This window comes from Myotis daubentonii, chromosome 3 (assembly GCF_963259705.1).
Source record: "Myotis daubentonii chromosome 3, mMyoDau2.1, whole genome shotgun sequence".
NCBI classification, from domain to species: domain Eukaryota; kingdom Metazoa; phylum Chordata; class Mammalia; order Chiroptera; family Vespertilionidae; genus Myotis; species Myotis daubentonii.
In genome coordinates this window covers 164,984,475-165,000,831 of record NC_081842.1, presented here as the reverse complement: position 1 = coordinate 165,000,831, position 16,357 = coordinate 164,984,475, and the positions used below count along the sequence as shown (strand labels likewise).

The window sequence follows — 16,357 nt, the reverse complement described above, 5'->3', positions numbered from 1 at the left end:
CCTTCCAAGTAACTCATCCTTTTATTCTGCAGGATAATCATTCTTTTGATACTCTTCATAAGACATAGTTTCTGAAATGGTCACTAGTTGCTCTGTCCCTAACTACTTTCGAGCGATCTTTGCAGTATAGGACATTGGATTAAATCCAACAGTGTTTGCTATAGCCACTGAGAACTCTGGTGGAACTATTCCCACTCCGAATGAATTGAAACATCTTAGATTCTTTTTAATCTATTACCTTCTCCACATCACTGGTTGAGCTACAGTGTTGTTTCCTTTCTCCAGACACTACTGTTCAGTGAATTATTGAGCACCCCTTTGTTTACTGTATACTCACACATTTATTCCAACTCTTTTTTCCTTGAACTATCAACCTGTCACAGTGGTATTGGCCCCTTAACACACACACACACACACACACACACACACACACACTCATATACACATTAAGAGGCATAACAGGGGGGCAAGTAACAGTGAATTGCACAATATCATATTATCTTAAAAATCCAGACAATCAGTAGTTTTCAGTGACTAATGATAGGGCTTCTGTTATTGTGGGAAGGAGAAAAAGTTTAATTTATCAAACTGCAAGTTTGATAATTTGGTCCTGAGTCATTAACAACGTAGTTTCCATCATCTTAAATAGAGAGTATGATCTGTGGGCTTTCTTTGTTTCTTCCATGCATCATTCAAAAGTTTAAAGTACTATTCTCAAGTCACCTTTTGGAATAGTTTGGAAACTGTAGTTGTTATATCCCAGCATGAATTTATGAAAAATTTAGTGTTTATTTTATAGCATTTTAAAAATAAAAATGGCTCTGAGTATAAAGGTTTTCTAAATTAAGAGGTGTTGGTACAAAATATATAGTCTAGTACTGCTAGGACCAATTATTCTTTCTATTGGCAAATTTTGTCATTCATATGGCAATGGTAATAGTATGTAATTGATTTTCTAGAATAATGGTGGTTTAAAGTTCTGCAAATGATCTCAGCCATTAATATTAACAGGTGACTCAGTATGGGAACAATACAACATGCAATATAACTAACTGCTACATAGCACTTTATTGCCTAGTTTCACATATGTTATTCTCCTTCCATATATTTGGTGTTTTAAAAACATGCTAATATATAGACTAGACAGGTTTTAACCTTACTTTACCCCATGATAATTGAGGTTTTAGGGAATATTGAAGGACATATTAGCATGACCTTTTAATAACTGGCTGTCTGATCTCAAACAAGTCATCTTAAAGGGAAAGCAAATTTCTTTAACAAGTCTTCTTAAAGGGAATTTAGTCTGGGGCAGCTACCCAATAGGCAGTGCCTGGCTGGGCTGACAGATACACTCTAGGCGAGTTTTTCCGTCGGGGTCTTACTTGCTCCCTTCCTTCAGGAGGGCGATGGAGATGCGGATCCGGTCTCTCAGGAAGATCAGCAGGAGGATGACAAGCACTTCGAGGATGCTGAGGATTACCACTTTAAACAGAAAAAGAAGTCAGCGTGCAGCACAGATCAATCCCCAAAACACACTTCCTCTGCAGAAGTTAGGACTGAGCTTCATGGTTATTTCTGCCAACTCAGACACTTCATTGTTTCAGCCAATCTTAGAAATTCACTTTCAAAACCCACAAGAAATGCTAAGAAATCTAGATGGAAACCTTTAGCTGAAGTTTGAACAACTCAACCGGACAGACTTTATGTATGGAAACATTTCAGGCCATTTGTAGAAATGGGAAAACAGGCATGGAAGGAAGGAAGGGCTGCCTTAGGCAACTCTTAAATGTTTCACTTTTTCCCCCTTTATTGATTAAGCTATTACAAATGTGTCCTTATCCCCCCAATGTCCGCTCATCCCCCCAATCCTGCCCTCACCCTCACCCTCATCCTCACCCTCACCCCGTTTTAACTTCACTGAGTAAGAGATCATTACAGAAGAAACTTTTTGTCTGCCCTGTTCACAATGCCTCTTTTTCTTGTTGTTATTGCTAATCCTCACCCGAGGATATTTTTCCCCCATTCAGAGTGGAAGGGAGGGGAGAGACAGTGAGAGGGAAACATCGATGTGAGAGAGACACATAAATTGGTTGCCTCCTGCACGGGCCCCCGCTGGGCCCTGGAGCAAGCCTGTAACCGAAGTATGTGCCTTTGCCCAGAATCAAACCTGAGACCTTTCAGTTCTCTGGCCGAGGCTCTATCCACTGAGCCAAACTGGCTGGGGCACAATGCCTCTTAATTAATTGACCTTGCAGATTTATATAGCAGGCTTGTGGCTGCCCACATTTTTATTCTGTGACTCCACATGACCACCGTTGATGGTATCAAGTTTTAAACACAGTCCATCTAATAAAAGTCTCAGAATTAGGACTAAGATATTCTAGGTCAGTTTTGAGTTAGTTTATAAACTTCTTGAACTAAGAGTTATGCAAACTTAATAAACGATGTCAAAACTATCTTCATGTGAGGTAAATAAATCTGCAAAGAAAGAATAAAGTGTATGCGTAGAGGCAGAGAGAGAGAGGAGGGGGAAAGAAATCTTGGGTTCTTTTTTGGCTTTTGTTTCCTGGATCTAGGTACACTTGAAATCATCTTTCTGTTTTATTTTTTAGTTTGGCAAGATACTTATACATTCTTATAAAAATACCTCTGCCTTGGCCCTAGCTTGCTCCAATTTTATTTTATTTTCAGCTATCTTGAATTACTTTCTTTTTATTTGAAGCCAAATAGTCCTAATTACTATACTTCCTCAATTCTAAAACATACCTTTAATTTAGTAATATCTTTTTAGGAAAAGTAAAGAAATCCATCATTAAACATCTATTCATTAATTATAAGATGCATCCTGACTTCAGAGATGTTAAAAAGTGAAAAGGTATGATCTTAAAATTAAGAAAATATATCACTGCTAATAGCAATCTGAAACTTAATGGAAAGAAACTAAAAGAAACTTAATGGAAAGTTAATTAAAATTTCCACCTGTGAAAGAATCTATTCATTAACACACTTCCTAGAGAGTTATTCTGCTGATGCATGAACACCTCTCCACTGACAGGGCACTCATTATTTTATCCTACTCTTATACCACTAATATTCTGATGTTACATCACATATCATTTAGTATTTCCAAGTAAGTGGGAATATCTCAGTAATGTATCATTTTGCTACTATAACTTTTTTTAGTTAAACTGTGTATTGATGTTTTCATGCACATTTGATTCTCTTAAAATAGAAAAATGAGCCCAGAATTGTGGAGTATAGCCATAATAAGCTAAAATCATTATATTCTTTGGACAAACTTAAGAATATGAGATCTACCAGAATTGCTTTATATTTGAAATTGCATTGATAAGAACACTGCATATTAAACTCTACCTTTATGAAATTACATGTTAAAAATGGTTATATTAGAGAAATTAAACTGTCTTTTGGATTTATATAATGCATTCCTTCCTTGTGTTTGAATGAGAAAAAACAATATAAACACAATTTTTTGAGACCCTATAGAGAAGCTGGTATAATTATAACTTCACAGAGGAGGACACTAGAATAAGTAACAGTAGAAATGAAAATACAACTGTTTCCTAACACAATCTAAGATTCATAAGAATTATATTATTGTTTGTATAACTGTTTCTGTCAATTCATGTAATCAAATGTATGCACTTGTCTCAGGCACCTAGAACTTTGTCCAAACACAAGTCATCAATTAATATCTGATAATTGGATTATGAAAGCTGAGGCTCATTTGAGGAAAACTTAGTATTTCTAGACTTGAAAATAAAAGCAAGCTCTGTATTTTCCTCAAAGTCCATCTCCTAATTTTCCAATAGCAGATTCTGATAAAGTCAATGATATTTGTGCTGAGGTCCTTAAGGGACAGCAGTGGGAGGACCACAGAACCTGTAACTAAGACTCATGTGAGGGTTTCAATACATAATGGATGAGATTTGTCATCTTTAGAAATGATAGCTAACAGTAAGTGGGTTGCTGAGGAGATATATAATCACTTCAAATTCAGGGAAAGTGATCAGATGGGGATGTAAATTCCAAGATGTCTGATTTTTACAGTTAAAAATGACTATAAATGAAACAATTCTTCGGCAAAATAGTTGAAAAAAAATGGGTATGTTATGTGAAGAGAACTAGTCTGATTAGAGCCAGAAATGGGAAGCCAAAGAGCAAGGGTTTTGGTGTTCTGATCCAGCACTGACCAAGGAAAAGAGAACAGCCCAGCCAGTGTGGCTCAGTGATTGAGCATCGACCTATAAACCAGGAGGTCATAGTTTGATTCCTGGTCAGGGCACATGCCTGGACACTAGGATGATTAATAGTAGAAATGAAAATACAACTATTTCCTAACACAATCCAAGATTGGCTCAATCCCCAATGTCAGGTGTGCAGGAGGCTGCCAATCAGTGATTCTCTCTCATCATTGATGTTTCTCTTTCTCTCCCTTTCTTTCTGAAATCAATAAAAATAAATAATGAAATAAGACCAAGACCAAGGAAAAGAGAACAATTCCATTGGGGAGACAAAGGAATCTGGTGGGGGCTTCTGTGCAGCAGGGCTAGGTCCTCAAGCGTGTCATGGGCCTGAAGGAAACAGCTCTCAAAGCTATGTGAGGCCTTCTGCTAAAAAAGCTCCTCATTAGCAATCTTGGTCCCATATGCTTTGACCCCAGGAAAGAAGTGTCCAAGACAGTCAGGGAGAGTGTAAAAAAAATAGTGTAAACCTAAAAGTATAAATAAATAAAATGGCACTCTGGCGACTATGTGAGCCTATACAAAAGCCTAATGGCTTTTAGGTGGCATGGCAAAATCAAATTTATGGGATGGGATCCAGACCTGGAATCAGGATGCCCCACCAAGACACTGACCCCTCTGAGCCCCTGGGCTCCATTACCAAGCTTCCTTGACCATTTCTTACTTGGCTTTCAAACTTCAACAATATAAAGATGAATTTTCTTTTAAAGCAATATGCAATTAGAGAATTTAAAAAACTTTTGATGAAAGCACATGAATCTCGAAGTGCAAAGAATGTTATAATAAAACCATTCTAGGAATATAGGTTTAAAGCCATCTCTGAAATCACCTTGCTTTAAAATTTTGTTAATATGACCCTTAATGAATTTGATAATCTGAATAAATAGTTCAAAATACAAATTTTTTTACTTATTATTCCAATTCATATAATAAATAATTTAAAATTCCTGCTATAAAAATTTTATTTTTTATCCCCTTTTTCTTTTTTTAAAAACAAGTTTAAAAAATCAAGCATTTGTTTCCTTTTAAAATACCTTTCTTGAATATCAGGTTAATGACTATAAACATCCACATCCAAAGCATTTTAAGTTAAAGGCAAAAACTTGAAATCATTGACAAATAATGTTTCCTTAGACTATATGATAAATTCCACTCAATGACTTTTCCATTTACTGTAGCTAGTAGAATTATAAACACATTTACTTTAATGATATTAATGATAAGTGTGTTCAACAGGTTACACCAACCCAAGCTTTCCTTTAGACAAAAATATGCTTTCTCATTATTACAGTTTTAACAAAACCACTTTTTAAAATCCACTCACTAAATGCGAACCATGTTTGTTTCAGTTGTAAGTACATGCTTATATCAGTCTGAATTCCGAGGTCATATATAGTTAAGTGAGAATTGGGGCGTTCCTGAAGATTCCTGTATTGCTGGTAACAGTGCCATATTCCTTGAAAAAGATGGAAAAAAAGACTAATATAAAATGTTATTTTCTGAAACATAAGTTATACACTTACAACACATCTACATGTATTTGATCAGCATGGTTATTTCTACAAAGGCAAGATTCATATTTATATAGTAAATATTTTATGTTGGTCTAATAGTCTAAATATGCTACTATATTCAATATCAGAGTTTTCTGTGTTTGTTTGGATGACTATGGCAACATTTGGCTTTAAATGTCCTATTGACTAGAAACAACCTTAATGCCCATCAGTAAGGACTGGTTAAATAAGTTATGGTATACTTGTACAGTGGAATACCATATTCCCGTATAAAGAGGAGAAAGTCTAATGATATTAAATAATTTCTGTGATCTTTTGTTAGGTGAAAAGAGCAAGGTACAAAATGACAAAATGTCTGCTATAACTTGTATAATAAGAACAATTCATATATATTTTTTCTTGTACACACATAAAGTCTCTCTGGAAGGATACACAGAAATATGATATTTTTTGCTTGCAGGAAGAGAAATTTAGTGACCACAGAATAGAATGAGAAGGAAAATTTTCACTGTATAAACTTTATACTTTTTGAACTTTGAAGCATGTGAATATATAATCAACCTAAAAGGCAAATTTAAAAATTCATTCAAATTAAAAAAAAAAAGCCCTTTTCAAATTTTTTTTGACAGTGAAGTCATGTCTTCGTGGAACATCTAAAGCATATTCTTATCAAAGTTTGTGTCTAGGCAAGGCAAACAGGGACTAACCATATTTTCTCCCAAACTCTATATTTTAGACTCTATAATGACTTCTTTTTTAAAAATTTCTTTATTGATTAAGGTATTACATATGTGTCCTCATTCCTCGCCCCCCCCATTGCTCCCCTAACCCCCGCACTCATGCCCTCACCTCCCTGGTGTCTGTGGCCATTGGTTAGGTGTATATGCATGCATACAAGTCCTTTGGTTGATCTCTCCCCCTTACCCCTCCCCTCCCCTACCTTCCCTCTGAGGTTTAAATGGTCTAGATAAAGTGGCAGTAAAAAGAAAATAGAGTTAAGAGGTCCACTAATTTTAATGACCACTGGGTCTGGATTAGGTCCATTGGAAATGTCCCAGAAATAATGGGTGGGGGGGGGGGAACACCACACACAGCTTTTTGAACCCCTAACTATAAACAAATAGATCTTTTTTTTTTGTAGATATAAAATGAAGGGGAGAGAGATAAGACTAGACTAGAAGGTGAACTAAGTAGAATTTTTCAAAATAAAATAATTAATTGTTAGATTAAAATTAAATTGATAAATAAATAGCAAATTAGAGAATTAATGAACTGAAATTACCCAAAATAGAGCAGAATGTGGCACAGGGACAAAATATGATCATATGCTAAGAGGGATAGACAATAGCTTGAGTAGGCCCTAATATATATCAGTCATATTTGAAAGTTATTGGGTGAGAATTTTCTAGAACTGATGAAATATATAAATTCATAGATATAAGAAGCTCTAATTATACCAAGGAGAATAAGGAAAGAGACATCCATATCTAGTCATACATTCTTTTATTATTTTCTAAAATATATTTTTATTTATTTTTAGAGAGAGAGGAAGGGAGATGGATAGAGAGATAGAAGGATTGATGAGAAAGGAACATTGTCGATTGGCTGCCTCCTGCACCCCTCTACTGGGAATCAAGCCCACAAACTGGGCATTTGCCCTGACCAGGAATCGAACCAGTGACCTCTTGGTTCCTGGACTGACACTCAAGCTTTGAACCACACCAACCGGGCTGGGCCATACATTCTTTTATTTGTTCATTCAACAAATGTCAATTGAGCAGCTACAGTGCACTGGCACTATTCTAAGCTTTGGCGATAAACAGACAAAGTAAACAGACAAAGGTTCTTGCTAGCCTGAGGCTTACAGCGTAAGTGATTATCTATTAGAAAGTGATATTTGCTATGGGAAAAGAAAAAGTAAAACAGGTACAGGGGGGATTGAGAGTATCCTGATAGGACAGGAGTACAAATTGGAATATTAGTAAGGTAGACATTTTGAAAAGAGATATGAGAAAACACTTGAAGGAGGCAATGGAATTAGCCATTGGAGATAAGGGACAAGTTCCAAATAGTGAGTATAGCTAGAGCAAAGGCCCAAAGGTAGGAGTGTGTTAAAGAAATGGCTAGAAGGCTGGTGTGGATGGGTGTTCTGAGTAAAAGGGAGAATAGTAGGAGATGAAGTCATAGAATTTTTGGACGGCCAGAGACTTACAGATTTTATTTTCCTTAGGGGATTTCCTTTATTTCCTGTAAGCTCATCAAAACAATATCTACACTAATAAAAGAGAAAAATGGTAATTGGCGTACGATGATACCCTTTTCATTGACTAATCAGGGCTATATGCAAATTAACTGCCAACTATGATTGGCAGTTAACTGCCAACTAAGATGGGCAGTTAACTGCCAACTAAGATTGGCAGTTAACTGCCAACAAGATGGCGGTTAATTTGCATATGTAGGCACAATGCAGGGAGGCGAAAGGGAAAGCAGGAAGAAGCCCCCTGCCACTGACAATGATCGGAAACCCAGGGGGGAGCTAAGAGCTGGGGGGCAGGGCAAAGGCAGCCCTGGGGCCGCCTTTGCCCTGCCCCCCAGCCATGATCGGAGAATCAGGCGCCTTTGCCGCCCTGGCCAGTGATAGCAGGAAGTAAGGGTGGAGCCAGTGATGGGAGCTGGGCATGGTCGAAGCTGGCAGTCCCGGGAGCTAGGGGTCCCTTGCCTGGGCCTAAAGCGGAGCCCACGATCGCGGGGCCGCTGCAGCTGCGGGTCCCCGCTGCCTGAGCCGGACGCCTCAGCCAGAGGCGTTAGGCCTGGGCAGGGGCGGAGCCTGAAACTGCAGGGAGCTGGGGGTCCCCTGCCCAGGCCTGACACCTCTGCTGGAGGCCTCAGGCGTGGTCAAGGGGCCGATCCAGTGATTGGTGATCGGAGGGTGATGAGGGTCAACTCCTCTGGCCGAGGCATCAGGCCTGGGCTGGGGGCTGAGCCGGGGATTGGGGGGATATGATGGTCCCCTTGCCCAGGCCTGAAGCTGGGTCAGAGGTGTCAGGCTTGGGCGGGGGGTGGAGCAAGCGATCAGAGGGAGATGGGGGTCCCCTGCCCAGGCATGATTCCTGGGCCAGAGGCCTCAGGCCTGGGCGGGGGCCAGAGCCAGTGATCGGGGGGAGATGGGGGTACCCTGTCCAAGCCTGACACCTCTGGCGGAGGCGTCAGGCCTGGGCAAGGGGCCGATCCTGTGATTGGAGGGTGATGGGGGTCAACGCATGAGGGCTCCCAGTATGTGAGAGGGGGCAGGCTGGGCTGAGGGACACTCCCCCGCCCCCACACACACACCCAGTGCACGAATTTCGTGCACCGGGCCCCTAGTACTATATAAAACAATCTATACTAACTAGAGGCCCAGTGTATGAAATTCAAGCACTCAGGGGGTAAGGGAGTCCCTCAGCCCAGTCTGCACCCTCTTGCAGTTCGGGAGACTCAGGGGATGTCCAACTGCTGGCTTAGGCCCACTCCCCGCTAAGCCAGCAGTTGGACAACCTTAGCTGTGCTTGCCAGCTGTGAACCTGGCTTCTGGTGCACTGACCACCAGGGGGCAGCTCCTGCATTGAGCGTTTGCCCTCTGGTGGTCAGTATGCATCATAGCGTCCAGCCATTCTGCCGTTTAGTCAATTTGCATATTAGCTTTTATTACTATTATATAGGATGTCCCTATTTCCCCCCTTTTGCCCCCTCTACCCAGCTCTTGCCCCTCACTTCTCTCTGGCCATCACCATAATGTTGTTTGTGTCCATGGGTTGTGCATATATTTTCTTTGGCTAATCCCTTCTTTAAATTCGCTTCTTTAAATTTTTATTTTCAGATAAGTGCTTATAACTGCACTATTATATATTTTCTATTATATCATTTAGAATTAAGATATTTTTTAATTGAACCCTTGTAAATTTTAGCACAATTTAATAAATTATGCTAGAAGCAATTAGGAGACTTTTCATGTAATGCAGATACATTTCAATTAATATTTTATAATTTTTAATTTTTTAATATTTTAATTTGAAATAATCTCATACATGTAAAAAAAACTATAAAATACTACAGCATATTATATGTACCCTTCACCCAATTTCTTAGGTGTTAACAATTTAAACATAACCATTATACAACTAACAAACTTTGGAATATATTTTTCTTATAGTCTCTTTAATGTTACTTAATCCATTTACTTTGTTTTTGTTAATCTTCACCCAAGGATATTTTTCCATTGAATTTTAGAGAGAGTGAAGGGAAAGGGAGAGACACATTGATTGGTTGCCTCTTGCACATGCTCTGATAGGGACTGGGGGTCAAGCCAGCAACTGAGGTACATGTCCTTGACCGGAATCTAACCTGGGACCTTTCAGTCCAAGGGCTAATGCTGAGAAAAACAGGCTGCAGCTTAATTCATTTACTTTTAATCTATATGTGTCTTTATATTTGAAGTGGGTTTTGTTTTTGATTCACCCTCATAATCTGTCTTTTAATTGGTGCATTTATGCCACTGACTTTCAGAGTGCTTACTGATAGAGTTACTGCCATATCTGGCGGCTTCTGGGGCTTCCGGGGCCCGCCAGCAGCCTGGGACCGGATCAGGTCCCGGGCGGCAGGCAGGCGGCTCCTGGGGCTTGTGGGGCAGGTGTGCTTGGGGCCAGGGACCAGATCAGGTCCCCAGCCGCAGGCAGGTGGCTCCTGGGGCTTGCAGGGCGGGCGTGCCTGGGGCCAGGGACGGATCCGGTCCTGGGTGGCAGGCAAGCGGCTTATGGGGTCGCCCACAGGGGCCTGGATGGCAGCTCCGGCTGGCGGCTGGCGCTGTCCCGCTCTGCCTACAGTATGCAAATTAGCTGCCATCTTTGTTGGCAGTTAATTTGCATAAATCACTGATTAGCCCATGGGAGGTATAGCAAAGGTATGGTCAATTACCATGTTTGGCTATTATTAGATAGGATAACAGAGGAATATGCAAATTGTCCAGGACACCATCACAGTAACAATAATGATTAAACAGCAGGCTGTGTAGGGCAACAAGGCCGGCATGGGGATTAGTGAGGGACGACCAAACAACTGAACAGCAGGCTGCATGGGGTGACCAGGCCGGCAGGGGGGTTAGTGAGGGATGACCAAACTACTGACTAGCAGGCTGCATGGGGCATCCAGGTCAGCGGGGGTGGGGGGAGGAGTTGGGGGTGACCAGGGTGGCAGGGGGGCAGTTGGGGGCAACCAGGCTAGCAGGGGGAGGGCAGTTAGGGGTGACCAGGTTGGCAGAGGGGGGCAGTTTGGGGAGACCAGGCCAGCAGGGGGAGCAGTAAGGGGTGACCAGGCAGGCGAGAGGGGCAGTTAGGGGTGACAAGGCTGGCAGGAGGGCAGTAAGGAGTGACCAGGCCAGCGAGGGAGGCAGTTAGGGGTGACCAGGCTGGTGAGGGGGGCAGTTGGGGGCAACCAGGCCAGCAGTGGGGGAAGTTATGGGAGACCAGGCCAGCAGGGGGGGGGAAGTAAGGGGCGACCAGGCAGGCGAGAGGGGCAGTTAGGGGTGACCAGGCTGGCAGGGGGGCAGTAAGGAGTGACCAGGCCAGCAAGGGGGAAGTTACGGGAGATCAGGCCAGCAGGCAGAGGCGGTTAGGGGTGGTCAGGCTGGCAGGGGGTGGGCAGTTAGTGGTGATCTGGCAGGCAGTCAGGTGAGCAGTTAGGAGTCAGCAGTCCTGGATTTTGAGAGGGATGTCTGACTGCCGGTTTAGGCCCTATACCAGGGATCAAGCCTACACCGGCAGTCGGACATCCCCCAAGGGGTCCCAGATTGGAGAGGGTGCAGGCTGGGCTGAGGGTACCCCTCCCCTCATGCACAAATTTTGTGCACTGGGCCTCTAGTATAATATGATTTTTATGCCATTATTTCATAGCAAGAGAGACCTTTAAACTATTTAGTTCCTTCATAATGGTGGATGTGAGTCTCGGCAGTGTTTTCCTATTTCTTTTTCTATAGCTTTATTGCTTTACTTTCTCTCTCTCTCTCTCTCTCTCTCTCTCTCTCTCTCTCTCTCTCTCTCTTTCTATCTCTCTCTCTCTCTCTCTCTCTCTCTCTCTCAAGGTATGATCCCCTGGGCTTTAATCCTCCTTCCTCAATAATATTCATGCACAGTAACAACAACCAATATTATTTATTGAATAATTGCTATGTGCTAGGCAGTTTTCTAAGTACTTTATGTACACTATTTTATTTAATACAGATTCCTATTATGTAGATGCAAAAACTAAAAATTAGAGAGACTACGTACTTGCAGAGTTCACATAGTTAACATGTAATGAATCTGGAATTGTGCCTTTTTCAATCTCCAAATCAGTGCTTATAATAATGTTGTTATATGGCCTCTCCTGTGTAATTCTTAATTTGTTCTGGCCAATGAGAATTGTTCCTCTGCTATTCATGGGCACTTGCCCAGAAATAGCCTGGCTTTTTCTCTGGTCAGTATGACACATCCACATTGTTCTCCATCCCAGCAAAATGGGCTGCTGTCAGTAGGAAATGGTTGGTTTCCCATGATATATTGACAGTTGATTTACCGAGATAGTAACAGATGTCAGTTACATACTGTCTTACTTACACTTCCCAATCTAGTTGGACATTTCTCCACCCAATGAATAGCTTCAAGCTTCCTTGCAACACCATTAATTGCTGGGTTAGCACTACCTAGGGAGTCAATAGAGAGCTAAAATTGGTTGTTTTAGCTGCACTTTTTATATATTGACCATCTTTCTCCCTTTTGTCATTGCCAAACTTGGACTCTCGCCAATTTCAGATTTTTCTTGCTTGTTAAGACAAGTCAGTGAAATCAATAGCAAACTCTACTGGCCTTCACTTCCTGATGATAATAAAAGGGTGATTGAATCACATGCTCAGACTCTATGTTGGCAAAGAGCAGAGATTACTTTGAGCTCCAAGCAGAAACACAAAAAAGGGCTTTTAAAAAAAAGTCTTTCTGGGGAGTTTCTGATGAAGGGACAGCAGGTCTTCCATCAAACTGACCCACCTGTTCATGGGCATCTGCACGGCAGGAGCAGATAGGGAACACCCAAAGAGACTCAAATGATTAGAACCTCACTGAGGATAAAGAGGAGGATAGTAGCAGTAGAATGCTTACTGTGTTCCAGGCACTGTTCTGAGAGCTTTATACTCATTGTCTCATTTAGTCCTCACAATCTTGTGAAATGGAGATATCATTGCAACGATGGTATAGATAAGGAAACTGGGTCTTATAATCATTAAGAAACTTTTCCAGAGTTCCCCAGTTATACATATGGATCTGGGATTAGAACTCAGGCTACCTACTGGACCTGGGGGTTCTACAGCATTCTTCTTTTTCAATTACAGTTAACATTCAATATTATTTTATACTAGAGGCCCGGTACACAAAATTCATGCACTGGGGGGGGGTGTCCTTCAGCCTGGCCTGTGCCCTCTTGCAGTCCAGGAGCCCCGTGATTGATTGCCGCCAGCAGGGTAGCCTGGGCCTCCCTCTGCAGGGCGATCATGAGGTGATGGTGGGGGCCCCCCAACCAATCACATCGCACCCTCCTTGGTAGCGGAAGTCAGTGCTGGGTCACCGCAGCACCCTCAACCCAGGAGGGACCCAGAGGTCAGCAGTTCAGCCCGCTTGCCAGTCCCCGCCCACCTGAGCCTGCTGCACGTGCAGCCTGGTGTTCGGTTGTCTGTTCAGTCATTTTGAACGTTACAGACCCTGGCTCTTTATATATTAGGATTAGTTTCCAGTCTACAGCATAGTGGTTAAGATATTTATAAAATTTACAAAGTGATCCCCCTGATAAGTGTAGTACCCACTTGGTACCATACATAGTTATTGTAATATTATTTACTATATTCCCTGTGTTGTACTTTATATCCCCATGACTGTTCTGTAACTACCAATTTGTATATCTTAACTCTTCACCTTCTTCACAAAGCTCCCCAACCTCCCACCTCAACCATTGGTTTTCCATAACTATGAGTCTGTTTCTGTTTTGTTTGTTTGCTTATTTTGTTCTTTAGATTCCACATATAAGTGAAATTGTATGGCATTTGTCTTTCTCTGTCTGATTTATTTCACCTAGTGTAATACCCTCTATGTCCATCCATGTTGTCACAAATAGTAAAATTTCATTCTTTTTTATGGCCAAGTAATATCCCATTGTATACATGTATCACATCTTATTTATCCAAACATCTATTAATAGCCATTTAGGTTGCTTCCAAATCATTGTAAATAATGCTTTAATGAACATAGGGATGCATATATCTTTTCAAATTAGTGTTTTGGATTTCTTCAGATAAATATCCAGAAGTGGAATTGCTGGGTCCTAAGGTTCAACCGCTTCCTTCTACTGATATGTGTAAAACTCTTCTTCTTTGAATGACAGAAACAGGAAATTGTTATTTTGGTGTCTGCTACCATAAACTGCTTTTCAATCCAAATGGTGTTGTAGGGGAAATTTTTCTTTTGAATAGAAACCTCCCAAGCATTCATATATTGGCCCATGCATTTATTAGAGGACTGAAAGGAAGCTGTCATGAGTGTCATACTATTCCTTGGGAGAGACTTTGACACTTATTTTTTAATGTCACATAGTACTCCTTTTGGAGGGATTGAGTCAGTGGTTAGATTTCAACCTTGAAATAAAGTTAACTCTCTATTTAATAAGTGTAATTCAGAATACCTGCCTCTAGAGCAGTGGTTCTCAACCTGTGGGTCGCGACCCCTTTGGTGGTCGAACGACCCTTTCACAGGGATCGCCTAAGACCATCCTGCATATCAGATATTTACATTACGATTCATAATAGTAGCAACATTACAGTTATAAATTAGCAACAAAAATAATTTTATGGTTGGGTCACAACATGAGGAACTGCATTTAAAAGGCCAGAGGTTGAGAACCACTGCTCTAGAGAGGGATGCCTCATGATGGTGTGCTGGCCAATTATTAAAATGTGTGACAGTGCCTGGATTAAAGGTACTAAATTGAAAGGGAAAACTAGATCACACTTCTGTAACTATGCAGATGTGGCCTTTGATCAAACAGAAAAATTAAAGGAATAAAATAAGTTGTCTGAAATGTTTTTCATTAACCTAAGAAGGATCTTTTTATTTCCTTCTTAATACCCACAAGACATGACACCAAAGGCTGCTAGTGATCAAGAGTAGAACATGTTAAAAACACTTTTTTTTTTCAAGATAAAGAAGAATGCTGGCGAAGATGTGAAGAAAAGGAATCCTCGTGCACTGCTGGTGGGAATGCAGCCACGGAAAACAGTATGGAGTTTCCTCAAAAAATTATAAATGGAACTCCCGTTTGACTCAGTAATCCCACTATATCCCAAGAAATCAGAAAGGACATATGCACCCCTATGTTCATAGCAGCACAATTCACCATAGCTAAGATTTGGAAACAGCCTAAGTGCCCATCAGCAGATGAGTGGATTAGAAAACTGTGGTACATCTACACAATGGGATACTATGCTGTGGTAAAAAAGAAGGAACTCTTACCATTCACAACATAATGGATGGGCATGGAAAGCATTTTGCTAAGTGAAATAAGGCAGTTGGAGAAAGAAAATATCACATGATCTCACTCACATTTGTGGAATATAATGAACAACATAAACTGATGAAAAAAATAGATCCAGAGATAGAGAAGCATTAAACAGATCGTTAAACTTCAGAGGGAAGGCAGGGGGGGGGGGGTGCTGGAACGTAAGAAGATCAACCAAGGACTTGTATGCATGCATATAAGCATAACCAATGGACACACAGACACTAGGGCGGTGAGGGCATGTGCTGGGGGGTGCGGGTGGCCGAGGAGAGGTCAATGGGGGGGAAAAAGGAGACATGTGTAATACTATATGTAATACTTTAAACAATAAAGAATTTTTAAAAATAAAGAAGAAAAAAGTTATAGAGAAAATATATGCAAACTTAAGTAATATTTCTCAATTTAACACTTTTGAGGGAAGGAAAGGATAAAAAAATTCACTGCAAGAAAATACTTTTTGTCAATTGATAATGGCAACTGGAAAGAAAAAGGTAATTTTGATATTTGGTGACCTTATGAGGGGTGATACCTACCATAGCCTATAATTCCAAGCACACCCAATACGAAGATCCAGAAGAGGAATCCAGCTATGAACCTCAGGAGTAGTAGAAAAAGCCAACTGAGGAGCATGGCGATTGTCAGGCCACTAGTGGAAAAAACACAACACAGTCAAGTGTGCTAACCATGACATAATGAAAATAGCAAGAAAACACTTTTATTCTATTCAAAATAATTCTCAGATCATTTTATTTTACCTAGCTATAGAAACATTTGTAACATTTAAAAGCATAAACAATAGTTTCTGATAAGACTTTGTATGAAAGAGTGGGACCATCAGGAATTTATACATGACTCATCTTCCTGTGCCTAGGTAAACTCAAGCTTGGTATCAATCATTGTTGATGGAAAAACACAATTCCTCCAACCTACAATTTGGCCTATCTGCCACAGTTGCCATGTTCTATTTCTTTT

General features: G+C 40.8%; 1 protein-coding gene across 1 annotated transcript in view; it reads right to left on the bottom strand.

Moving 5' to 3' along the window:
* SLC44A5 (solute carrier family 44 member 5) overlaps positions 1-16,357 on the bottom strand; it is a 124,426-nt gene that overhangs the window by 24,146 nt on the left and 83,923 nt on the right. The window contains exons 10-12 of the mRNA XM_059686222.1: positions 15,919-16,031; positions 5,590-5,721; positions 1,383-1,482 (exon numbers count right to left, since the gene is read on the bottom strand). Of these exons, the coding sequence (XP_059542205.1) occupies positions 1,383-1,482; positions 5,590-5,721; positions 15,919-16,031 (345 nt within the window). The remainder of the gene's footprint in view (positions 1-1,382; positions 1,483-5,589; positions 5,722-15,918; positions 16,032-16,357) is intronic.